The sequence below is a fragment of the Vipera berus genome, assembly GCF_964194415.1.
Source record: "Vipera berus genome assembly, chromosome: 14".
NCBI classification, from domain to species: domain Eukaryota; kingdom Metazoa; phylum Chordata; class Lepidosauria; order Squamata; family Viperidae; genus Vipera; species Vipera berus.
Window position 1 is genome coordinate 12100827 of NC_138217.1, and position 26309 is coordinate 12127135.

The following is a 26309-nucleotide window of genomic DNA, read 5'->3' on the forward strand; positions in this document are numbered from 1 at the left end:
CAGCTCAGATGGGCTGGACTCAGCGGATGCCTGCAAAAATAGCCTCCCTCCTCCATGTATTCCTGTTCTCCATTATTCCCTCCACCTGCTGACCTTATGACTAGATGGACTAGATGACCTCCCAGGTCCCTTCCAACTTTATTATTATTATTAAAATCCAGTTCTTCAACCAGGATCCCATCTTGCCAATTGCGGCAGGATTTAATCCTGTTTTCTGTGGGAGGATAAGAAGAGACTCACCGGGGTTTTGTGCAGGCATTGAATCTCTCGAGAGAGGGTACATATGCCGTGTCTTCTTGCTGCTGTTGGCACCTATAGCTGCTTGTCCCGTTTCAAGAGCAGGAATTGGGATGGGTGGGCTCCGACTGGCGTATTTTAGCTAGTCCTCAACTTATGGCCGCAACGGAGTCCAGAGTTTCTGTTATTAAGTGAGACATTTGAGTTTTGCCCCATTTTACGATCCTCCCACCAGCAGTTCACTTCCCGGTGACCCTAACCTCACCTGATGTAACCTCCCCATCAGAAGACTCTCACTGATGACTCACACCTGGGCCATGACAATATCCATCACAAGACCCTCCCTTGACACACCCACACCTGAAGCCCTTATAAAAAGAAGAACACCAAGACTTGACACCCCCTAATCTCTGCTGAAGAGGTTACCCAGCCTGGTAACGAGATATTTGGAAAGCAGCCCACAATATTCACCACTATTGCAACCTGGAATCCTTGTTAACCTTCCCCTCCAAGACCTTGTGTCAGTGCTGCAAACATTGACATGTTTTTGCACTGACAATATAAGAGACAGCCTGTTATTTTAATTGCTTCGTTTGGGAGGGAGGAATCACCCGGAAGTTGTGATAAGATTGCAAAAGCTGGTGTACAGAATGGGAAGTGAAACCTCGTATGTGAAACTAATTGGATAATGTGATTTATGACGTGTAGATAAGGGCGGGGATTGTGGGTGTGTTACGATGGGTTTGGTGGGAGGAGATTTCAGATTCTGGCATCCCTCCATGAGTGCCGATGTTTCGTTTCATTACTAAGACTTTTTAGATAAATAATATGCCGGCAATTTGTTTGATTTGTCTCATTCATCGGAACCATGACATCTTGCTAAAGAGCACTTCGAGAGCCTTGCTTCAAGAATTACCTACAAGGTGTGTCTCTTCTCCTCCAGGTGAGCCATCACCCGCCAGCAGCAGCTCACCACGTCTACTCCAGGCGTGGCTGGACACTGTGGCAGGAGATCACCATTGCCAGCAAGTTCCGTGGCAAATACCTTTCCATCATGCCGCTGGGTAAGTAAAAAGTGAGAGAAAAATGACTGAGGACCGTTTTTCACAACGCCCCCAGATCTCTCGGCTGTCTTGGTGGTTGACAGATGCTTTCCAGAGCAGGATGGAGTAGGTGTCGCCCGCTTCTCTGGTAGTTTATGCCACAGCTTTATTCGTTGCTTTCTCCTTTCCTTTTTTTTATAATAAATTTTCTTAAAGTTTAAAAAGGCTAAGATTAAAAATAAAGCTAACCTAAACAAAGAAAAAGAAGAAAAATTCTTCAGCCCATGTCTTTATCAGTTGACAAATAACAAAGCCTCATCCTGCCGTCCCAATCGGCAAAAAATCCACTAAGAGTTACAGAGATAATACACTTTCTGTAAATAGAGATTTATATGCTAACCGTAAGGTTACTTTTCTCCCGCAGGCACCATCCACCTCGAATTCCACTCCAGCGGCAATCACTATATCTGGCAAAAAGTGACATCCACAGTTCACAATATTATTGTGGGAAAACTCTGGATTGACCAGGTAAGGAGGATGGGCCTCATCCTGCAGCGTTGCTAAAATCCCTCGGTGAATAAAAGAGTTGATAGTCAGTGTTGATAGTGGGTTTTTTTTAATTTGAATTAAATAAGAGAGAAAGGAAATTGTTTTTCCTGATTTCTTGATTCTGGTTTCTGTCAGTATGGATAATTAACCCCTTGGGCAAATTCTCTTTCTTTTCTGCAGTCTGGTGACATCGAAATCCTCAACCACAAATCAAAAGACAAATGCCAGCTAAAATTCACACCCTACAGTTACTTCTCCAGAGACATCCCCCGGAAGGTAACTATCAAGAATGAAACTTTGGCAGCTACCTGCCTATTTGTTTCTTCTTGGTATTAGAGTTGGGGGGTGGGGTGGGGAGTGTTGCTTTAAAAGTGTTTAGATGGAGAAATGAAAATTTGTCGAATCTGCTGAATACTGTGAGAGCCTGAGGCATTGCCAAGGACACTGAAGCAGGTGTGGAAGAAAAGCAGCCGGTTCCAATAACAAAGGGAAATTGTTTACAGGGACGATGTGAAAGGGCAAGAGCTGGATTTGGCTGCAAACATTTTGAGCCCAGATGTGGCTGTTGCGATAACAAATCAACTGGGGACGGGGCAGGGTGGGAGCGGTGCAGCCTGTCTCCCTGCTTGGGCAAGGATGGAGAAGCAGGAATGTTATCGGCCTGTCTTAAGATGTATATTCTCTATCAGTGTTTCTCGACCTTGGCAACTTGAAGATAGATGGACTTCAACTCCCACAGCTGGCTGGGGAATTCTGGGAGATAAAAGTCTACTCACCTTCAAGTTGCCGAGATTAAGAGACACACTGTGTTATCCCATCTCAGTCGAAGTCATTGTAGGCTACCCGTAGAGTTGATTTCTACCTGGTGGGGCTGACGGCCCACCACGAATCCTCCTCTTCCTGGTTTTCCTTCCCAGGTGACAGGGGTGGTGATGGATGCCGATGGCAACGAGCGCTACGTCATGTCCGGCACGTGGGATGAGAAGATGGAGTGTTCCAAGATCATAGAAACCAGCCAGGCAAACTCCATTGCGGAAGGCAAGCTTCCGAAAACGGTCTACCAGACCTTGTCCCCCAAGGTCCTGTGGAAGAAATATCCTCTCCCGTGAGTCTTCCCAACAGGCTTGGGGCTTAAGGGTTGGCCCCCTGTGGGATAGGCCTTTCTGGGGCGGCGGAGAAGGCCCGGATTATTATGAGGGCTCCACGAACGTCGTTGGCCAAGCGCTGGCGCCATGCAGGGAAAGCGCCTGCCGGCGTCAGCTGCCCCTTCTCTTGAGTCCAGTCCCGGCTCGTCCCTTTGCAGGGACAACGCGGAAAGCATGTACTTCTTCTCCAAACTGGCGCTGACCCTCAACGAGCCAGAAGAGGGCGTGGCTCCCACGGACAGCCGCCTGAGGCCTGACCAGCGGCTGATGGAGGACGGCAAATGGGACGAGGCCAACGTGGAGAAACAACGCTTGGAAGAGAAGCAACGGGCCGTGCGCCGGCAGCGGGAAGTTGAGGCAGCTGAAGCGCTGGCAGAAGGTACCAGAAAGAAAGCAGATCTCTCAGCTGGGTTACAAGGAAGGGTGTTTTGGGACTACACGTCCCATCGGTCCCTTATTAAAGCCATGGTGGCTGGGCAGGTGGGAGATGAAATCCAAAATCTACCCAGGGGTCCTTAAGTTTCTCTTCACGCAAAGGAGTATGAGGCTGAGGGGGAGGGGTTGCAGGCTCAGGGTTTGTACAGGTAGTCCTTGACTTACAGTGTTCACTTAGTGACAGCTTGAAGTTATAACTGAAAAAAGTGACTTAGGACCGTTTTTTCACACTTACGACCGTTGCGGCATCCCTTTGGTCACGTGGTCAAAATTCAGACGTGTGGCACCCGACCCGTATTTATGACCACTGCAGTGTCCTATGGTCTCCTTTTGTGACCTGACGAACCCACTCCTCTGTGGTCCTCGCACTTACGAAAGAGCACCACCATGGTCACGTGATCAACATCCGGGCACTTGGCAACAGATGAGGTGGTGGTCCAAGACCTGGGGCATTAATTATCCCAGATCATGGCTGGCTCAGGGATTCTGGGAGTTGAAGTCCGCAAGTCATAAAAGAGCCAAGCTTCCCCCATACTGGCTCAGGGATTCTGGGAGTTGAAGTCCACAAGTCATAAAAGAGCCAAGCTTCACCCGTGCTGGCTCAGGGATTCTGGGAGTTGAAGTCCGCAAGTCATAAAAGAGCCAAGCTTCCCCCATACTGGCTCAGGGATTCTGGGAGTTGAAGTCCACAAGTCATAAAAGAGCCAAGCTTCCCCCATACTGGCTCAGGGATTCTGGGAGTTGAAGTCCACAAGTCATAAAAGAGCCAAGCTTCACCCGTGCTGGCTCAGGGATTCTGGGAGTTGAAGTCCGCAAGTGATAAAAGAGCCAAGCTTCCCCTATGTTGCCTCAGGGATTCTGGGAGTTGAAGTCCGCAAGTGATAAAAGAGCCAAGCTTCCCCTATGTTGCCTCAGGGATTCTGGGAGTTGAAGTCCGCAAGTCATAAAAGAGCCAAGCTTCCCCTATGTTGCCTCAGGGATTCTGGGAGTTGAAGTCCGCAAGTCATAAAAGAGCCAAGCTTCCCCTATGTTGCCTCAGGGATTCTGGGAGTTGAAGTCCGCAAGTCATAAAAGAGCCAAGCTTCCCCTATGTTGCCTCAGGGATTCTGGGAGTTGAAGTCCGCAAGTCATAAAAGATCCAAGCTTCCCCACCCCTGTCCCAGACAGTTGGTGAGAACCTCTGGGCTTTGCCGTGTCAGCACCAAAACCTGTGGGGTGTGTTTTTCCTGTGCGTCCCCCCCCCCGCTTCTTTTGCAGGCAAGGACTACAAGGGCTACATCCCAATGTGGTTTGAGAGGAAGGTGGACCCGGTGACGGGAGAGCTGATGTGCATCTACAAAGGCGGTTACTGGGAGAGCAAAGAGAAGCAGGACTGGAGCCAGTGTCCCAGCATCTTCTGAGCTGAGCTCGTGGGTGCCAGGCGAAGCCTCTGCGTCTGTGGCGGGAATGGAAGGGCCGCTAGCCTGAGCCCCTCTGGGTGGTCTCCTGCCCTCCCCCCCCCCTCCCAGCCGCCTTTCGGAGAAAAACAGGCAGAGAATTCAAATAAATCCCGAATTGAAAACAAACAAAAAAAACACAAAAAAATGCAAGCGAAGAAAAACAAAGAGTTAAGACAAGACAAAGCAAACAGGGATTCCAAAAGCTATTTTTATGCACTAATAAAATGGCGTATGATTTTTTTAAGTGACTTTTTTAAGCTTGCCAATTAGGATTTGAGGGGGGGGGTGGAGTGTTTTTTTGTTTTGGTTTGTTTGTTTGCTAGGTTTTTCCCCGCCCCCCCCCTCTGGGTTTTTTTTTTAAACAACCTGCCTCTGGGCTGGCCGTTAACTTCTCTTTCAAGGCCTCGGTTTCACTAACCAGGGCCCTGAGTTCCAAAGATGCACCTCTTTTATTGGAAATGGTGAGTGTTTCAAGACTTTCTCCCCCCCCCTCTGATTTCTCATTGCCACGTGGGAATTAACCCTACTTTTAATCTGCAGATCATCCCCGTCCCCCAAGTTTCAGGCAGCTCCATAGACCCTCTTGGGGGACCCTCGAAATTCTCTAGCGGTGACGAAATCCCAGAGGCGGAGTGGGGGACCAATCTTCTTTCTTTAGCTCCTTGGAAGAAGTCTGTCCGCTTTCTCCAAGGTCGGGAGGGATTCCAACCCTGATTCCGACCATGGCTGAGCTGCCTTTCCAGCCCCCACTCTGGAAACGTGTGGAGAGTGACCTGACTTTTGATTTTGAAGATGTGTCAAAACACACGATGGAGAAATTGTTCTTTACCCTCCTAGGGCAGCTGTGTTTCCCGGAAGGATGTTTTTAAGATTTTTTTCTCTTTGTTTTTCAACATTTGGAGAACAGAGGAGGCAGCCACAGCAAAACCTGACTTCCCCCTCAGACATTCCGTCTGCTTTTTTCCCTTCCGTTGGCTTCGGACAGCTCTGCACGGGAGCGTAGTTCAGGATCAAGCGCTCGGCATTCCCCATCGGTTGAATCACGACCCGTTTTCGCCTTTCCAGCGAAGCCGGTTAGTTTGTGCTGCCCTGCTAGCCAGGTCCCCATCACTAACACGGGATATTTGAGTTTAGAGCATTGCAAGCTGGACGAATGCCCAGCCTGCTCTGGGACGACCCGGGTCAAAATCACCTTTGCAACGCAGCTGTTCAGTGGCTCCACGTGTGTAGAAAGCACATTTGTGCAAGCATGCACACACAGAGACCCCCTCTTGCCGTTTAAGATTCTCTTCCTCAGATGAAGGAAACTGGCAAGGGTAGAAGATCGAAGGGGGGGGGCAGCAAAATGCCCTCTTGGCTCTGGTCAGCTCCAGCATCCTGGGGTCACCAGCCTAGCTACCTCCATAGCCAACATCCCAGGCGCATCCAATTAAATTGAGATATGCTTCCGCTTCTCTTTCTCCACAGGAGACGTAGCTCCACCTCCTGCTCCCGTGGTCAGGCCTTTGCTGGCATCCCTGCTGGCAGGGGGATTCTGGGAACTGCAGCCCCAGTCAATCTGGAGGGCACTGGCTGCTGCCGGTGATGTTAGTGGTGGTGCCTTGGGATCCTTAGCACATGGCTCTCTTGTGCTGGCCCTGCGCTGCCCCAGTCCAGGGTGCCGGATCCAGTGTTTCTCAACCTTGGCATGGCTAGCCCGGGAATTCTGGGAGTCGAAGTCCTCCCCTCTTAATAGTTGAGGATTCCTGCCGTACTGGCTCCTCTTCCCGGTTGTCCAGCTGATCATCCGCCAGGGCCTGACTGCTTCGGGGGCCTGAACAGCTAGGGCTTGGAGAAGCCCCCCCCCCCTTGAGCCCAACAGCACAGGCAACTAAAGGGCCCCTCTGCTGTGCCCCTCCCCACCGAAGATGGCCCATTTCTCTCCTGGGGGACAAAAACAAGCAATAATGGGAGGGGGTTTCCTAAGGGGTCTTGCCTCCCCCGGCTTCCAGAGTGCTGAAGGCACAGCAAGATCCACGTGGGATATCACTGGCCGAGTCCCCACACCCCCTATCCTGGAGGACCCATTACATGCTCACACATCATAGGCCTACACACACACACACACACACCCCTTGTATACGGAATAACAATAGCAACTGAACATCGGTGTACTCTCACCGCTGATGGCAGTGTACCTTTAATCTTTATTTATTTGTTTCTAATTTATATGTATGATATATATAATATATGTACACAAATATATATATATATATATAAAATTATTTTGTTTAAATTTATATGGGTATGTAACTAGAAGAAACAAAGAAATGAAGACGGAGTCTCTCTGTCCGAATCTTTTTATAGTACAAATACGTTCCAGCACGTTTTGATCCTTTCAGGGTACGATGGCTTCCTCCTACTCCACCTTTTTTTTCCCCTTAAGTAAAATTTAAATAGTGGGAGAAGACGTACAAGCTGTGCTGCATCCTATAGAATTCAGGATCCGTGCACAAAAATTGCCTGATGGAAAGTGGCCAAAGTGTGACTGACTGTAGTTTTGTAGGGTGTCATTTGTTCCAGAACAAATTTGGTGGGCCAAACTTCTACAGCAGCGTTTCTCAACCTCAGCCAGTTCAAAAGATACAGACCTCAAGTCCCAGAATTGCCCAGCTGGGAGTTGAAGTCCATCCCTCTTGAAGTTATCGAGGTTGAGGAATGTTGCTGTAGAGAGAATCTTGATTCTAAGGTTAGGGTCCCCAAAAGAAACAACTTGGTGTTCTCTGAATGTGTTCCGAGCGACTTGCGTTTCCCCGGCATCATTTGAACTCCAGCTGGGCATGATGGAAAAAGCTGCTAGGGTAGGCCGACACATCTGGAAAGCATCAACTTGAGGATGGTGTCAGATAGAGCCCAGGCTGGAGTTTTCCCAAGCCAGGGTTTGCTTCAAAACCTTTATGCATTGGCATGCAACGGTGAAAAAAAGGTTGTGTGAATGGCTCACCAACAGCAAGTGCCGCCTGCAGTAGCAAAAGCCAATAAGCAGGGGAAGCGGATTGTAAACTTTACTTAAATTTATCATTGAGTCAACAAGGATGTGCTTCTGGGAAGTTTTTCTTCTTTGTTTTTTTTTTAAAAAAAGGGGGGGGGGGGAGATCCTGGAAGTTAAAAATGAAGAATGATGGCACAAAAAGGAATTTTCCTGATATGCTTGAACTGTATGCGTGCCATACAGTTCCCTTAATTTAGGGAAGAAATTATTTCTTTAAATAATTACTTTAAAGCTCATATTTCCTGGTTTTAAAAATGCAGCCTTGCTGTGGGTGCTCCCATCGCTGGAGGCTTTTAAAGAAGAGACTGGACAGCCATTTGTCCAAAATGGCATGGGGTCAGTCTCCTACTGGAGCAAAGGGTTGGACTAGAAGACCTCCAAGGTCCCTTCCAACTCTATTATTATGTTATATTGGCTTCTAGAGACCTTCCAGGAGCTGAGCCCCCCCCCAAGATCCAACGATGTGGGGCAGCCAACACCGTCCCTGTTGTGTGAGATTTTTGCAGCCCTTCAGAACAAAGCTCTTGGTGCAGTGCCTAAGGACGTTTTTAAATTCAAGGCAGTTTTGAAAATTTAGAAAATAAAATAAATTAAATTCGCTGGAGGCTTTTAAGGAGAGCTTTTTTTTGTCCAGAATAATACAGGATCTTCTCCCTTCCAGCTCTGCCAATTCTGTTCACTCTTGTTATTCTGCTTTCCTCTGGCTTTTAATCTTGTCTTCCGTAAAAGGACAACACCCAATCCTTTAGCCCAACGTTTTTCAACCTTGATTAACTTTTAAGATGTGTGGACTTCCCACGCCGCCGGACACTGGCTAGGGAGTTTTGGGCGTTGAAGGCCTCCAGATCGTAAAGTGGCCAAGGGTGAGAAACAAGGGGGCTTAACCAATTTGTCCAGAGATTATTATGGGATAGGAAACCTACATTGAAGAAACATGGATTTGGCCATTCTGTCTTCCGGTGCCTGTTCTGTGTCCAGCTAGGGGTGTTTTGTGTTTTTTGTGTTTTTTTGTGTTTTTTGCAACGGCTCTGCTCTCCCTCATTAGACAAGGCAGCATTTCCTGGAGCGGACACATGCGCTGGACATTCAAAGCAATTCGGTCCACATTGCAAGGATCTCCTCTTCAACAGGATCACCTGTGTATCTCCAGCATCCCCCCCCACACACACACATACACAAATCCTCCAAAAATCAGAGCCACAAACTGTAGCATTTTTCCCCCCCTGATCCTCTTACATTGTACAAATCTGAGCTGATGTGATGTTTTCCTGTCTCTCTCAGTTCAGCTTTAATTACGTTAACAATAAAAGATACAGGGATTTTCTTGCTTGTCTTGTCTTTTTCAAGGCCTATTTCAGTGGAAGTAGGGTTTGTGAGAAAGGAAGTAAGTAAAGGATGCTGCAACGGTTGTAGGTGTGGAAAAGGGGCATCAGTCACTTTTTTCTGTACCGTTGTGGATGGATGGATGGATGGATGGATGGATGGATGGATGGAAAATAAGGTAGGTAGGTAGGTACCGTAGATAGATGATAGATTGTAGGTAGGTAGGGGCAGGGCTTTTCTTCTCATAGAACGCTCAGAACGGAGTTCCGGCACCTTTTTTGGATGGAACCTTGTAGGGTAGGCAAGGTGGGTTGTATGACGTGTGAGTTCCGGCACCTTTTTCTTTTACAAAAAAAGCACTGGGTAGGGGTGTGTGTGTGTGTGTGTGTATGTATGGGCGGACGGACGGACGGACGACAGATGACAGTACAATTCACGTTTGCTGAATGCAAAGTTGCTTCCTCCACGATGTTCTGCTTCCTTCAGGAATACCCCAAGAGAACGTTTCTTTCCAACTTTCCCCAACTTCCAGGCTGTTTCTTCCAGCGTCCAGTCTTGGGGGGGGGGGTTTCCAGCAGAGACCGCTCCCCCAGCAGTCACACGTGGCTTCCCGCCGCCCCTTTCCGAGAGTCCGCCGTGTGTGGCGTCCCTAGGCAACGGATGAGACTCTCCGCCAATGGGAGGGCCGGAGCCGCTCCGCGTCCCAGGGTTGCTAGGCAACCCCGGCCCGGGACCTTCCATGGCTGCAAACGATGCTTCAAGCGGGAGGAGCCGCCCGCGCGCGGCGGAGCGATGCGTGGCGGGTCTTGCGGGCAGTTGGTGAGCCTCTCGAATTTGGGGGCTGGGTCTCCCCACTTGTGGCATTTCCCCTCTTGCGTCTCTGAACAAAATCGCGCAGCCCAGAGAACCGGATCCACTCGCACTTGGGCTGCTAATATCCCTGCCCAGTTCTAAGTGGGAGACAGACTGGCTGGGATACTGAGTGGGGTTGCCGAAGGAAGTTGGGTCCAGCCCAAGGGCAGTTTTGGCATGAAGGCCGAGCGATATCCTGACCCCCAAAGCGGCATCTGTGCTCCTTTGTACCTACTCAGGATGCCGGGCTTCCCCAGGGACCCTTGACTGGGATAGACTTTGCCCATTAGCTGCACCGTCTATTGGTGCCCCTGGAAAGCAGCAAGAGTTCGCTTCGGCCACCCGGCGATATTCTGGATCCCGGCAGCCCAGAACAGGTAACCGTGGCGACCAAAACTGGATGCAGTATTCCACCTGTGGCCTTACCGACGCATTGTAAAGTGGTATTAACGCTTCAAGTGATCGTGATTCTATCCCCTCTGTTAATGCAGCCTAGGATCGCCTTGGCCTTTTTTGGCTGCTGCAGCACATGGCTGGCTCCTCTTTAAGGGATCGTCCACTCGGACTCCGAGATCCCTCTCGCAGTTGCTCTGTTTGAGCCAGGTTTTCTGCTTCCTCAGAAGCGATGAGAGAGACCGCTGTCCCTCTGGTAAAGAGGTCGCACCCGTGGCCCAAGGGTCACTGCGATTTCCTGCTGGATCACATCGACGCTCAGCTCAACCCCAACCAGGTAGGTCAGCCACACCTTGCTGTCTGTGCGTCAGGATCTGACACCTAGGTCGGTCCCTAGCTAGCCGAGGGAGACAGCTTTGCCCTTTGCACTCCAACTGGCTTTTGAAAGGTTTGGGCAAAAAGGCCTTCCTGAAACTTGGAATGCAAAAGTCTCAGAGTCATATCTGCTCCAGGAAGGCCCGTCCTGCCCACCTCACCCCATGCCCTGCATGCTTGCAGAGCTGAGTCTCTGCCCAGCTCATGCCAGGAAATTAAATCAAGCTAGATGGAGGAAGGTGCATTTCTTTGTTGGGTCTGCATCGCAGGATGAAAAGAGCTGAAGGGGCCTTGGAGATCATCTAAGCCAACCCCTGCCTAGGGCATCCCCTAACGATTTCGCCATCCCAGGGTTTGGATTTAAAAATGTGCTAAGCCATAGAGTGTCTAAACATGATTTTAAAATAAGCTACAGTTTTCTATAGTCACAGAGCACCCAAAGAGATAAAAACCATTGCTTAAAATTTGTCAATAGATTATTATTATTTTTTTATAATAGGTTGTGAATCCTGCTAATGTGTTGGGTGTGTGCTGTCCAGATGTTTTGGACCTCATCAGCCACAGCCACCCTGTCTGCCCAAATATTTGGAAGGTGCCAGGGGTTACCCTAGATCCTTCAGCCCTCTTAAAGATTCAAAGATCTCAGACTGGAAGGGACTTTGGAGGTCTTCTAGTCCAGCCCTCTGCTCAAGAACTATAGGTTCTGCACCATCTTCTGAGATCTTGGCCATTTCTAGCCTGTCCTCCTTGTGAAATATCCCCCCTAACCTCCTACTCTTGCCTCACAGGGGCCTGGACCAAGGATTAAGGGAAGCAGTTGGGATGGTCCCCTCGGCCTGGGTGAAACCGAGGCCACTTCTAGGTCAGCAGATCCAGGCAGGACCAAGGCAGGTGGGGACGGAGACATGGACTGCAGAAGTCAGCTGCTGCACCTCCCTGACTCAAGGGAGGCCCCGAGCAGATCAGACTCCATTTGCACCGAAGACTTGGCTGCTGAGTTCCACAAAGGTCTGGTGGATCTGGGGCTGAGCTCCGAGGAGGATGAGGCCATTTCTGGTCTCGCATTAGGCCCCAGAGATGTGAGGCCACCAACATCCAAGGCCATCGTCCTGTCTGAGGTGGCTGGTCCTTGTCCATCTCTCCATCTTGCTTTGGATTCCCACAGATTGGAGTCGACAAGCAAGCAGTGGCCAGCAGGAGCGTCCAAGGAGAAACGGAGCCAAGAATTGGCTCCCCCTTCCAGAGAACAGCCACTCCGGAGTCTTCCTCAAGTCGGAGTCAAGAACGTGGCATCTCTTACTCAACACGGAGTCAAGAGCTGCTCGGCCAAGAGCTCCAGTGGAATGGGTGCAGGAAGGGGAGGCCAACAGTGGAAAAGGAATCTTCATGCCAGGCTCCAGAGCTCGAGAGAAGAAGGGGAAAAAGTGGATTCCAGGAAAAGTGGATTCCTGGGATTAGAGCGAGGAGGAGAAGGACCAGAGCGATCTTCTGAACAGAGACAGGGCATCACTAGGAGCTCAAAGCACCGGTCGATGGTTGGAGAGCCTCGGTCGTCCTGGCAAAGGGCCAGAAGAACCACCTCAAACGTTCGAGTCCCACCGAGGAGAGCAGAGATCAGCCATCCTGAGAAGACCTCCTCCTACTTCAACTTCTCCTCCTCCTCCTCCTCCTCCTCCTTCTCCTTCTCCTCCCAGCACGCGGCTCTGGAGCTGGAAGCATTTCAGGAAGCCCTACAGGAGCGCCAGGAGCTGGCGAGGAGGCTGGAGTTGCAAATGGAAGAACATCAGGAGAAAGTGGAGAAGGCCAGGTAATTAATCCATCAATAAGCGTAGGACAAACCCCGAGGCAGATATTTGAGATCCATTGCCAAAACGGCAACGTGGTAAACATGGCTGGGGCTGGACTAGAAGACCTCCCAGGCCCCTTCCAATCCTGTTATTCAATCATTCGGTTGTGTCCTTCTGTCCTGCCGCAGGGCTGATCTGGGGCTGCTGGAATATAAGCAGGAGGTCTGCCTGAAGGAAGTCGTGGGACTGGAGCAAGAACTGAGCATGCTCAGGCGGCAGGGCAGGCAGTACGGGGCTGTGCAGGTGGAGGTGAGGAAGGATGCACACCTGGGGGGGGAATTTCTCTCTTCCTTTCAGCCAGAGACACCCCCTGCCACTACCTTTAAGAGAGGACTATCAGAGGGGAGCATCCACAAGCTGCAGGGGCCCCCCAGGTCCCTTTCCCCCCCAATCCTTAGAAAACTTTTCCTCAGATCACTCCCCAGACATATGAAGTGATGGCAAAACCTTTCGGCTTGGAGTGTCAAATATTCTGAAAATGCCTCAATGCTGGCAAGTCACTTCTCTTCCCCTGAATGAAAGAACAGAACAGAACAGAATAGAATAGAATATGGAATAGTAAATAGAATAGAAGGAGAATTACAGAATGGAATAGAAAATAGAATAGAATAGAATAGAGTATGGAAAGGAATAGAATAGAATAGAATAGAATAGAATAGAATAGAATAGAATAGAATAGAATAGAATAGAATAGAATAGAATAGAATAGAATAGAATAGAATAGAGTATGGAAAGGAATAGAATAGAATAGAATAGAATAGAATAGAATAGAATAGAATAGAATAGAATAGAATAGAATAGAATAGAATAGAATATGGAATAGAAATTAGAATAGAAGGAGAATTAGAATGGAATAGAATAGAATAGAATAGAATAGAATAGAATAGAATAGAATAGAATAGAATAGAATAGAATAGAATAGAATAACAAAGAAGAGAAGAGAAGAGAAGGAGAATTAGAATAGAAGGAGAATTAGAATGGAATAGAATAGAATAGAATGGAATGGAATGGAATGGAATGGAATGGAATGGAATAGAATAGAATAGAATAGAATAGAATAGAATAGAATAGAATAGAATAGAATAGAATAGAATAGAATAGAATAGAATAGAATAACAAAGAAGAGAAGAGAAGGAGAATTAGAATAGAAGGAGAATTAGAATGAAATGGAATAGAATAGAATGGAATGGAATGGAATGGAATGGAATGGAATAGAATAGAATAGAATAGAATAGAATAGAATAGAATAGAATAGAATAGAATAACAAAGAAGAGAAGAGAAGAGAAGGAGAATTAGAATAGAAGGAGAATTAGAATGGAATGGAATAGAATAGAATAGAATAGAATAGAATAGAATAGAATAGAATGGAATGGAATGGAATGGAATGGAATGGAATGGAATGGAATGGAATAGAATAGAATAGAAAGAAGAGAAGAGAAGAGAAGAGAATTAGAATAGAAGAGAATGAGAATAGAATGGAATAGAATGGAATGGAATGGAATGGAATAGAATAGAATAGAATAGAATAGAATAGAATAGAATAGAATAGAATAGAATAGAATAGAATAGAATAGAATAGAATAGAATAGAATAGAATAGAATAGAATAGAATAGAATAACAAAGAAGAGAAGAGAAGAGAAGGAGAATTAGAATAGAAGGAGAATTAGAATGGAATGGAATAGAATGGAATGGAATGGAATGGAATGGAATAGAATAGAATAGAATAGAATAGAATAGAATAGAATAGAATAGAATAGAATAGAATAGAATAACAAAGAAGAGAAGAGAAGAGAAGGAGAATTAGAATAGAAGAGGATAGGACAGAATAGGACAGAATAGAATAGAACTAAAGTCGCAGCCACTCATCCTGTTTTGATTTATTTAGGATAAATTTCGTCATCTACTTCTCTGTGAACAAAAATCTTAGGTCTCTCGACTGGTCAGTGAGCGAGAAGAGCTGAGGGACCAAGTGGGCTGCTTAGAGCACCAGCTTTCTTCTCTGAAGCTCCAGCTGAGGAGTTCAAGAACCTTCTTGTCCTCCGTGGAGGAAATGGCCAGTGAGAAAACCAAGCAGCTCCAGGAGGTAAGGAGATCCCACTGGAGACCCTCCTCATCCAGGCACCATGTCTTGATGGCCACTTGGCATGACTGACGGCCACCCAAGAGACGAACCGTCACTTTCAGATGTGGGGAGGAAAATTGGTTGCTTACAACTGGTTGTCCACTCAGGGTTTTCCCGAACTGGGAGCAAAGTTAACAAGAATAGGACCTGACCTTGTTGGCAAGGTGGATCTCGGATCTAGAAGCAAAACTGAGGATTTTTGGCTTTGCAGGCTCTGCTGTCCAAGAAGGACCTGGAAATAGCGAGGATGCACAAGACCCTGTCAGTCTTGGAGGCGGAAAAGGGGGCCCTGGACGGTATTGTCAGGAGCCTGAAAGAGGAACACCAGCAACAGCTGAAGCAGCTTCAGCAAGAGGCCTTCCGGGAAAAGGTTATCGTTATGCTTCCTTGGCCATACATTTACTCTTCCTTAGCAATGACCCTAGAATTGGGCAGAGCTTCGTATCCAAAGGTTTGGGAGACATTAAAGGGGATGTAGGTAGAGTGACAGGGATGCAGTGGCTCAGTGGGTTAGGACGCTGAGCTTGTCGATCAGAAGGTCGGCAGTTTAGCGGGTCGAATCCCGAGTGCCGCGTAGCAGAGTGAGCGCCTGTTACTCGTCCCAGCTTCTGCCAACCTAGCAGTTCGAAAGCACGTAAAAATGCAAGTAGAAAAATAGGGACCACTCCGGTGGGAAGGTAACAGCGTTCCGTGCGCCTTTGGCGTCCAGTCATGCCGGCCACATGACCATGGAGACGTCCTCGGACAAGCGCCGGCTCTTCGGCTTTGAAACGGAGATGAGCACCGGCCCCTAGAGCCGGAAACGACTAGCACGCATGTGCGGGGGAACCTTTACCTTAGGTAGAGTGAATGTGTAAGTAATTCCCCCCCTTTTTTTTCTTCTTCCCAGGAGAAAGAGCTCTGCAAGCTTAGGGAAGAGATGCAGCTGGAGAAGACGCAGGCTTTAGAAGAGGTATCCACGTGGGATCTTGCATCTCCGGGAATTGTGAGAGGTTGCGGAGAGTCTGGGAAAAGGATGGAAGCCAGAGAGGAGATTGGCCCTCAAGAGACAGAAGGGAAGGAAGTTCTTGGCAGCTGACCTCATAAAGAGTGGCCGAGCCTATTTTAATTTTTTGTCCTTCTGTTTTTCAGCGTGCTGAAAGCTCAGAAGAGGCTAAAGCCAGCGCTCTTCGGGAGCAAGCTGAGATCTTCCAGAAGGAAGTTGAAGATCTACAAAAGATCATAAAGGTAGATGAATAGAATAGAATAGAATAGAATAGAATAGAATAGAATAGAATAGAATAGAATAGAATAGAATAGAATAGAATAGAATAGAATAGAATAGAATAGAATAGAATAGAATAGAATAGAATAACAGAGTTGGAAGGGACCTTGGAGGTCATCTAGTCCAACCCCCTGCTCAGGCAGGAAAACCTATACCATTTCAGACAAATGGTTGTCCAATCTCTTCTTGAAAACTTCCAGTGTTGGAGCATTCACAACTTCTGGAAGTAATTACAGGTGGTCCTCGATTTACAACCACAGTGGAGCCCAAAGTTTCTGTTGTTAAGTGAGGCATTCATTGAGTGAGTTGTGCCTCATTTTCCGACCTTTCTTACCACTGTTGTTAAATGGATCACTGCAGCTGTTTCGTTAGTAACACGGTCGTTAAGTGAATCTGGCTTCCCCATTGACTTGGCTTGTCGGAAGGTCACTAAAGGGGGAATCACGTGACCCCGGGACACTGCGACCGTCATATATGTGAGTCAGTTTCCAAGTGCCTGAGTTTTGATCACCTGACCGTGAAGGATGCTGCAACGGTTGTAGGTGTGGAAAAGGGTCATCAGTCACTTTTTTCCGTACCGTTGTCACTTTGGTCACTAAACTAATGTTGTAAGTCGAGGAGTACCTGTATCAGAGACAAAAAGGGAAATAACTATGGTTAAGCTGAGAGAAAGGAAAAGGGCGATATTTGGGAAGTAGTGGCAATCAACGATGTAATTTGGAAAGATTAATATTAGTTACCGTAACCAGAATAAAGCTGGGGATACCCAGCCGTTGTCTTAGCATCTTCGCGGGTGCATCTGAACCACCTCAGCAAAGCGTACTAGGTGCATAATGTAGCCATTATGTTTTCTTAACCTGGATTGAACGTGTTGTATGAATCCACCCAGGGTAGCTTTTTTCCCACCCACCCCTTCCTTTCCATCCAGGAGCGAGAGGCAGAAGCCGTCCGCCAGCAGGCAGCTCTGCAGCAACAGGCAGCGGCCCTGAAGGTGGAGGCCCAGGAGATGGTAGGTCGGGTCCTGGCCTGTGTTCCCGCTTTCTTCCTGGTCAGCCCCTTTGGTCACGGAATCGTAGAAGGGGAGGGAGCTTAGAGATCACTTAGTCCAGTCTCTGCCTCTGCGTGTAGCCTCAAATGCTGTTCTTTAAACACAGTCCTAAGACGAGAGTCCACCAGCCTTCTGAGGCAACCCACTCCGTTGTGGAATAACAGAACGACAGGGCTGGGAGGGACCGTGGAGGTCTTCTCGTCCAACCCCCTGCTCCAGCAGGAGACCCTGTAACCATTCCAGACAAACGGTTGTCCAGTCTCTTCTTAAAAACCTCTAGGGATGAAGCACCCACAACTTCTGGAGGCAAGGAGTCCCCCTGGCTAATTGTTCCCACTGTTAGGATGTTTCTCCTTAATTCCAGGTTGTTTCTCTCCTTGATGAGTTTCCATCCGCTGCTTCTTGTCCTGCCTTCGGGTGCTTTGGAGAGTAGCTTGACTCCCTCTTCTTTGTGGCAACCCCTCAAATACTGGAAGACTACTCTCATGTCCCCCCTGGTCTTTCTTTTCATTAGACTGGCTATCCCCGGTTCCTGCAACCGTTCTTCCTACATTTTAGCCCTTTGCTGCTCTTCTCTGCACTCTTTCGTCTCAGCATCTTTTTTACATCGTGATGATGACCAAAAACTGGGTGCAGTATTCCACTTCTAGCCCAGCGTATTTCAACCTTGGCTGCTGGCTGGGGAATTCTGGGAATTGACGTCCACACATCTTAAAGACACCAAGGCTGGAAGACTCTTTAGCCCATCCCGGGCCCCACCTTATGCGATTGATTTGCTGCCCGCTTGTGTGTCCTCCCCAGGTGCAGAATTCACTGGCCCAGGAGCAGAAGAAATGGGAGGCCAATGCCCGGGCAGCGCTCCAGATGCAGTGGCAGGCCCTGCGGGAACAGGACCGGAGGAGGCGGGTGGATCTCCAGAGAGCCCTGGAGAAAGAAAGGAAACTCAGCAGTTCTTTGCGGGATGCGGAGGCTGACCTCCGTCAGGTGAGGACCTCTGGACTGAGCCATGCCAGCAGCTTGATGGCGCTGAGTACCAACCTTCTTTGGATCAGGAGGGTTAGCCCTGCTGCTGTCCACATTCAGCTCAAGAATCCAAATAGAGCACTAGGGATCATTCCGGTTCTGGAATTATTGAATACACGGCATAGTAGTGTCGAAGCAAAATTCACTCTGAGGTTCCTAGACATCAGTTCAAAGAATTAAACAACAGACTCTTCGCCCGAGCCCCTGCTTGCTCACATAGTCCCTGTAAACAACTTCTCTTTGTTTATGGGAACCATCTGCTTTTCTTAACACACCTGCTTCAGTGTCCTTAGAAAGGCCTCAGGCTCTCACGAGCTGCAGCAAAATCAAAAAGGTTTCATTTAAGACAACACCTCCCCTCCCCTCAATTCTAATGGCAAGAAGAAATGAAGAGGCACGTAGCTACCAAAGTTTCATTCTTGACCGTTTGGATCCTGGGAAGAAGAGGGTCACACAACTGCGGAAGAGGCTGCCTCAACGGCTCCTTTAATAATAATAATAAAAATGTTTGGGCTAGTAGTCCTTCTTAATTCTTCCACCTATGTGGTGGAATCTCCAGCTAGAGTAGGGGGTGGAGTAAAGAGAGCGGGCGAGCTTGGAATCCCTACAGGGGAAGAAGAGAGAGGCCAGGCCCTCCTTAAGATCCTTGAATCCTTTCTTTGCTTGTTCCCAGGAGGGTATAGTTAGTCTGGCAAGATTCTTGTCAATAGGTAAGCAACAATGAAGAAACTACTCTGATCCATTTACGGTTTCGTTCCGGTTCCTTGTGCCTGACACCTACTTGATGAAGGGCAGGAGGTCTGAAGTCATGGTTGCCTGAATTTGGTGGAGAACCAAGCGCCTCCCCACCCCACCCCGGCTCCTTGGGGTAGCCAGCCAAAGAGCCCATGGGACAGCAAGGCAGGAGTGAGAACATCCCACCTGGGCATTTTGTGTTTCAGAAGTTGGAAGGCTTGGAGAACCAGACCCGTTTGTTGGAGGAGGAGAGACGAGCCAGCCTGGAAAAACTCCAGGTTGGGCTGCAGAAGGAGAAAGACGAAGCTCTCCAGAGGCTGCGGGAGGAGCTGGACCAGGTGAGGCAACCGCCCACCCACAGGAGCAGAGCCTGTGGGTTGCAAAGAGACAGTTGGCTTGGTAATAGTCCATCTGTTTTCCCACACTTGCGTTGTCGTGACCGTTTTGCCGTCCAATTTCAACAGCACCATGGGCTTTGGAATCTCCCCAAAAGGCAGCGATCTGCATTCAGGCACCTTAGAGTAGAGTAGAATAACTTGAGTTGGAAGGGACCTTGCAGGTCATCTAGTCCAACCCCCACCCCTGCCTGAGCAGGAGACTCTACACCATTTCTGACTGGTGGCAGTCCAGTCTCTTCTTGAAAGCTTCCAGCGATGAAGCTCCCACAACTTCTAAAAGCAACTTCTGTTCCATTGGTTGATTGTCCTCACTATTTCTAGGCTGAATCTCTCCTTGGTCGGTTTCCATCCCATTGTTCTTTGTTTGGCCTTTGGGTGCTTTGGAAAGTAGGTTGACACTCCCCCCTCCTCTCTGTGACAGCCCCTCAAATATTGGAACTGTGCTATCATGTCTCTCCGGGTCCTTCTCTTCACTAGACTAGAATTAGATGGGTGGAGACCCTTGGAAAAAGGCAGTTGGCCCAAACCCAGGCCAGACAGGGCTTTCCAAGATGACAACCAGTGTTACCTCGGTTTGCGGCAGTGAGAAACCCATCTGCTGAGCTTCCCTGGTTCCTGAAACAGGTCCTTGGGGTGGCACCTGGGTGTTTCTTCTTCACCCAGGAAAGGATGCAAGAAAAAGAAGAAGCGAGAGTGAAGCTACAACAGATGGAAGAAGATCGAGAACATCTGCAAGCAGAATGCAGCCGGTTGTCCCTCCGGGAGCGGGAAGCTCAGGCCCAGGCTGACCGGATGGATCAATTCTTGGCCAGCCAGGTTGTCTTCGCATGCCGGCAGCTCCAGGAGCTCCTCCCAGAGAAGGCCATCCTGCTGTACAGGTAGAATAGCGGGCGGGGCCTGCTCTGCGTCTGCTCTGCTTTTGTGAGCTGGTGGTTCCCTTGCCAAACAGGCAACCTCCAGCCTTCGCAAGGCATCGAAACTTGCGTGTAAATCACGTCACCACGGGGATGCTGCAACGGTCACAATCGTGAAAAAGGGTCCCAAGTCCCTTTTTTCCCAGTGCCGTCGTAACCTGGAGCGGTCACTAAAATGGACCGTTGTAGGTGAAGGTCTACCTGCAGATACCTTGGAAGGCTGTCCCGATGTCACAATTGCAATAAAGGCAAATCCCACCATCAGCTGTCTCCTTCTTTCCCAGCGGGGCCCTCCCCCTCTCCTCCGGCGCTGCCCTCCAAGCCCTGCAGGAGGTGGGGGAGGAAATTCAGAGTTACATCCAGGACCTCAACCAGCAGCTCGAGAGGCAAAAACAGCGCATTTTCCAGATCCAGAGAGAGAAGGTGAGTGGGAGGTGCTTTGGACTATCAGGCCCCGAGAACCGAGGAAGTTAGCGGAGTGACCTCTGAGCTCTTTCCTTTACATTGTCCGCCCTCGACTTACGACAGTGCTTCTCAAGCCACGTAATGGCTCGACTTTCTCCGTTCTGCAGGAGCTGGAGTTGAGGCAGCAGGAAGAGCAGCTTCGCCTGGAGAGTCGGTCGGTTCTCGAAGGCCTAAAAGAGAAGCTGGTTGAAGTGAGTCCAGGGCGGTTGGGGCCGTGAGATGCCTTTGGTCGTGGCCACGACGCTTTCCTGCTGGAACTGAGGCTTAGCATTTGAAAGTCACTTCTTGTTGGTGGCCCCCAGCCGCTTCTGATCGGACAAAATTCCCTTCAGGAACACATGGACGACATCCTGGCTCTGCAGCGCAGCTGGCTGAAGGAAAGGCAGGAGAAAGACAAGCTCAGGTTTGGCCCACCACTGGAAGAGGGAGTTGGCGGGCGGGCTGCCGCACCGAAGAACGTGGCTTATGGCAAAGACAAAGCAGATCGCAGGCCCGTCAATGAACCGAAGGAGGAACTGGATCGTGAGCCAGAGAGGTGAGTGTTGCAAGATAACTTAGTTTCCCGATCCATAAGGGTTGGATTCCAACTGCTAGAAATTTGCTCCAGATGTTTGGAAGGGAGGGCGCCAGATCAGGCTTGGCTTGGCATTTATGTGAATTGTAGTCCAGCATTTGCCGCTTTCCTCAAAGAATGAACTTTGACTTGGTCTTGTAAATGCGCCTGCGCGGATATGTCCTTCAAGAAAAATGAATAAAACCAGGATAATTAAAACCACAGGGGGAAAAAACAGTCATAAATACCTCACGTGTCAACATCCAGTTTGAGAATCCAAATAAAACTCCAGGTTAATTCCGTTTCTGAAAATCTTACTGTTTATTGAATACACGGCTTGGTTATGTCAAAGAAAAACTAACTCTGAGGTTTCCACACCACTTCATAGACTTAAAACAATCGTTTCCCCAGCCAAACCTCCAAAGTCTTACGTAATCCATACCAACAAGTTCGCTTTGTTATGGGAACCGTCTGCTTCAAATCCACACCTGTTCTGCTGTCCTTGACAAGGCTTTACGTTCTCAGAGTCTGCAGCTGAATCGAAGAAAGTTTCATCAGATCTCTGGGAAGGAGAAGTTCCCCTGGTTTGAATTTCTGGGTTTTTGTATAGCTTTCCTACCAAATATCATCAGAGCTTCATGCCGGTCCTTGTGATATACTACTGTGGGCTTCATTTATTTCCATAAGTAAAGTCATGAAACACAGGTGCCTCCGGAATCTTGGATTACTCTCAGCAGCAAAACCCAAAGAGCGATAAATATTTTTTTTCACAGATCTTTTAAGTGTGTGCTCTAAATATTGCAGCTTTCCGCAATTGTGTGCTCAATGAAGCAATTTTGGACAGAATGTGGCAGCAGATCTCTAGATGTAATACTGGCCTTCTGTACGTGGCTTTAGGCCCTGTTGCTTTTCATTCACAAAGGTTGAGCTTTTCTAGCTCTAGTTAAGCTTCTAAATTTGAATGTTCACAACTGCGCGTCTCCCTTCCAGATCTTTATCCAGCAATTTCTGCAAGAATCTGGCCACTCCTGGATCAGAAGGAAGACATTTCTCTACGGTAAAAGCGGGGAGGTTCCCCAAGAGGGGAGGGGGGGTTACAAAGTCTCCTGCCTTGCAAATACCCAGAGGGTTTGCAGAGGCCAAAATGGTTGGCCAAGGATGGGACAGACACATTTCCAGTTGCCAGAAGACCTCAAAGACCACTTGTATCAACCCTTCTGTGGCCAACTGCCCATCAGCCATGCTGGATTTGGAGATCTCTAAATTTCCAACCCAAACGGAAAAATGCCAAGTTGGTGATGTCCTGGAGCATGTCTCTAATCTGGAATTGGTAAAAAAAACACCGCTTCCGGGAAGATCAGCAACATCACGGGTGCTGGCTAATGGGCTAGGCTGCCTTCAAAGCCAACCAATCAGCAGGGAAATCCAGCTGGAAGTGAGGAAGGAAATAGGCTGCCAGGAATGAAGGGGTTAACCGAAAGAGGAGTGGGGGGGGGGAAGAGGCGATATTCTCAGCTGAGCAAAAGGAAAACTCTGGAGCCTGGATTGCCTTTGCCCAGACAATCCAATCAATCAATCAAAATAGAGACGGAAGGGACCTTTGGAGGTCTTCTAGTCCAGCCCCCTGCTCAGGCAGGAGACCCTATACCATTTGAGGTTCTTAAAAGCCTCCAGTGATGGAGCACCCACAACTTCTAAAGGCAAGCCGTTCCACTGGTTAATTGTTCTTAATTCCAGGTTGCTTCTCTCTTTGATTAATTTCCATCCATTGTTTCTCATCTTCCAAAGCCTTCTGGGGTTTTGGAGAATAAGTGGAACACCCACCCACGCCAGGCTCCTCTTTGCGGCAGCCTTAATCCCGGAGAGGCTGCCGCAAAGAGGACGCCACAAAAGCTTCTGCTAGAGAAAGGAGCACGCATAGGTTCATATCCTTCTGGTTATCACTCGCCCCACTTAAGTGGGGCAGAGTGAAGCACAGCCTAGTCCCTAGGATGCTTATTGAAATGTGCGATGCACACAACAATGGGAAGTCACAGCTACGAGTTCTTTAGCTGGTGGTGTTGGTCTTCCTATGCATCGAGTTCCTCCCAAGAAACTAAGATGTCATGACGTCTCAGCATAGTATATGTCTACGTACTACGTGCGTACGTAGGTACGGTATATTATATGCATATATGGTAGTTTATGTATGAAATGTACGTAGGTACAAAAATAAATATGTGTACTTGCAATAGTGGTGCATATGTATATGTATATAGAGAATGCGCATGTTTATCGTGCAATATATAATAAAGTGTAATTATTATTGTTCCTCTGCCCGAGTTGTCAAGACACACCCGGAAGTGTTGATGTTTTTTTCCCCCATGGGAAGGACTATCCTTCTTCATCTTCTTGCACAACCGCATAGCAGGATGGGAATCGGAGTACTTCCACATTCAGATTAGTGATCTATTATTTGGGGTTGTATGCCCAGGCTACCATCCCAACGCGGTAGGTAGGCAGGCTTCTGCTGAAACGGCAGGGACCCCATGTGGCCATCTAGTCCACCCCGACGGAACTGATCTATCTTCTCCTTGTATCGTCTGAAGTTGGATTTGCTCCCGAGGAGTTCCTTGGGGGGAAGTGCAGCGGGTGCCCTCATTTTTTTTTCCCTAGCCGCTCGCCGGGTGCAGGCTGCGCGTCAGCTTCCGCCTACGGTTGCGTGACATCCTGAAGCCCCAAACCAGCCGACCGAGTTTGAGCTTAAAGCAACCACCGGCGTTCTTCCCGGCCGGTTTCAATGGCTCAGTTCGCTTGCCCGAGTTCCTACGGTTCGCGGAGCTCGCCACTGACACCCGGGTCTCGCAGCCACAGCCTCTTTCCAAGCAGAGCCCAATAAAAGCCGCAATGACCCGGGACGTCAGCCGCTCAGCTCTTGGTCCCCCAACCGCGGGCTCCGCTCCTTCCGCCAGGTGAGCAGACCGCGGTGCGCTCCCTCGCGACCCTCCCTCGCCTTCCCACGGGAACCGCGCGTGGGGGATTCCCCCAGCCCGCCTGGCGAAACCCCGGGGGCCACTTGGCGGCAGCGACGGCCGATTCCTTCCTTCCTTCCTTCCTTCCTTCCTTCCTTCCTTCCTTCCTTCCTTCCTTCCTTCCTTCCTTCCTTCCCTCCCTCCCTCTCTCCCTCCCTCCCTCCCTCCCTCCTTCCTTCCCTCCCTCCCTCCCTCCCTCCTTCCTTCCTTCCCTCCCTCCCTCCCTCCCTCCCTCCCTCCCTCCTTCCTTCCTTCCTTCCTTCCCTCCCTCCCTCCCTCCCTCCCTTCCTTCCTTCCTTCCTTCCTTCCCCGAACCCTCCGCCTTCCCTAAAAGAAGCGAAAGACCCCCGCGCTTCCTTCCGAGACGCCGGGCGCGCGTGACTCCCGGGACCCCGGCCGTGGCGCGCGGCGCAGCCCGGCCTCAAAGCTCGGAGCCCCGCCGGCGATCCCGGGCCGCGCCGCCTTCCGAGCGAGCAGCCGGGCGCCGGGCGCGGCTCCTACCGGCTCCCCTTCGCCGGCGGCCAGGCGGGGGCGGTGTGCGGATCGCGCGCCTGCCTACCTGCGGCGAGGCAGGGGTTAAGGCCGGCGAGCCCTCCCCGCCGCCTTCGGCCTGCCCACCGCCGGGCAGGGAGGAGAGGCGGCCGCCGGTGCCCCGCGCAGGTGCCCAGCCGGGCAGGAGAGCCGGGCGCGGGGCTGCGCACCTCGGGTGGCGGGTAAGCGCCGCGCCGGCCGGCTTTCGTTCCCAGCTGGATCGGGCGCGGCGATTCTTCCCGGCGAGGATCGTGCGTGGGCAGCGCTTTCGCTCCGGGCGTGGCGCGTGGGGAGTTCTTCGGGGTCTCCGCGGGGCCGGGAAGCCGGAGGGGCAGGAGGGGAAGGGGTCGCGCGCATAATTTGAGCACATTGATAGCAACCCTCACAATTCGAACCCTTAAAACACACACACACACACATTTTTATTTTTGGAGAATTTTGTGGATCAAGTCGGAGCTGATGGTAAAGCAGAGAATCCAGGACTATCGATTGAAGCAACGGGGAGCAGAATTCCCACCGCTCTCCTTCCAGCGGTTTGCATCTGGACATGGTTTCTCTGCTCTTGCAGCAGTTGACGCTGGGCTGCTGAGGGACTAGGGCCTTAGCAAGCCCTGGTGGCTACGGTGTTTATTAAATGCCGCACAGAGGAAGGTGATGGAAACAGCCTGTTTTGGGGGTTTGGTTTTTTTTGCAACCGGGGATCTGGATTTTCTAAACATACCTTGGAAATGCATTGCATGATTGGAGGCTAAATAAATTCTTCTCTTCAGTTATAGAGGGGTGGAAGGAAGAAAAAAAAAGTTTCCAGGATCTTTTCGAATTGGCAAGGCATCCTCGGGGCTGAATCCTTCCATATTCGGCTGAAAGTTCTCTGCAGGAGAATTCTTCCCATATAGAAAACTAGCCTGGCAGAATGTGTCCTTGAGGAGCTAGGGCTCTAGGGGAGAGGAACTGGAGGAGCAGGGAGGCCCCCCTCTTCTAGAACCAGTAGGAGAGGGGAAACATTGGGCTCTCCAAAGGGGACTGTACTCATCCCACAGCGGAGGGGGTGGATTTGGGATGGCGTCACACCAGGCTGCAAGGTGGCAGGTGAGATATTTGCGGAAGAGGGAGGGGGGACGGTCCAGTCCTCACCTCCCCACCCCTGACTCCAGCACTTCATGTCATTATTGCAGCAATGGTGGCTGACCAGCTCTTGGGGAGAGAGAGAGACAGAAAAAAAACCCCTTCGGGAGCCAGAGGCTGTGGCTGATTTGCATGCTTAATCTATGCATTTGCTCATGGTATTTGCATAACATTTGCATGCATGAGGTTCCTTCCTCCCCCCCCCCAGCTTATGAGGGTTTTGAATGCTGTAGTATTTCCAGCTGGGATGTGTGTGTGTGTGTGTGTGTGTGTGTGTAGGACTTAGGCATATTCGGAAAAGGGAAATTTCTGAGACGGATGCCAAATTATTTCGATCACGTGACCACAGAGATGCTGCAGCGGTCGTTAAGGGTGAGAAAAACGGCCGCCCATTTCTTTTTTCCATGCTGTCGCAACTTGGAAGGGTCACTCAGGACTTCCTGTATGCT

The 26309-nt window shown here is 49.6% G+C and overlaps 2 protein-coding genes across 2 annotated transcripts in view; both read left to right on the forward strand.

Moving 5' to 3' along the window:
- The window catches only part of OSBP2 (oxysterol binding protein 2), a 46336-nt gene extending 37133 nt beyond the window's left edge, over nt 1–9203 (forward strand). Inside the window, 7 exon segments of the mRNA XM_081338776.1 lie at nt 1181–1301; nt 1705–1808; nt 2010–2105; nt 2747–2934; nt 3133–3353; nt 4667–5921; nt 6316–9203. Coding sequence (XP_081194902.1) covers nt 1181–1301; nt 1705–1808; nt 2010–2105; nt 2747–2934; nt 3133–3353; nt 4667–4809 — 873 coding nt within the window. The 3' untranslated portion in view covers nt 4810–5921; nt 6316–9203.
- A 1798-nt stretch (nt 9204–11001) lies between these two features.
- On the forward strand, nt 11002–24148 carry LOC308674405 (uncharacterized protein; the record flags this gene model as incomplete). The annotated part of the gene is made up of 15 exons (XM_081338833.1): nt 11002–12629; nt 12798–12918; nt 14599–14754; nt 15005–15163; nt 15683–15745; nt 15925–16020; nt 16986–17066; nt 17907–18089; nt 19070–19201; nt 19925–20139; nt 20460–20598; nt 20748–20831; nt 20973–21175; nt 22184–22250; nt 23849–24148. Exons 1-15 carry the CDS (start codon nt 11728–11730, stop codon nt 24146–24148), a joined length of 2901 nt encoding a protein of 966 aa, XP_081194959.1. The 5' UTR covers nt 11002–11727.
- Nucleotides 24149–26309: the final 2161 nt, after the last annotated feature.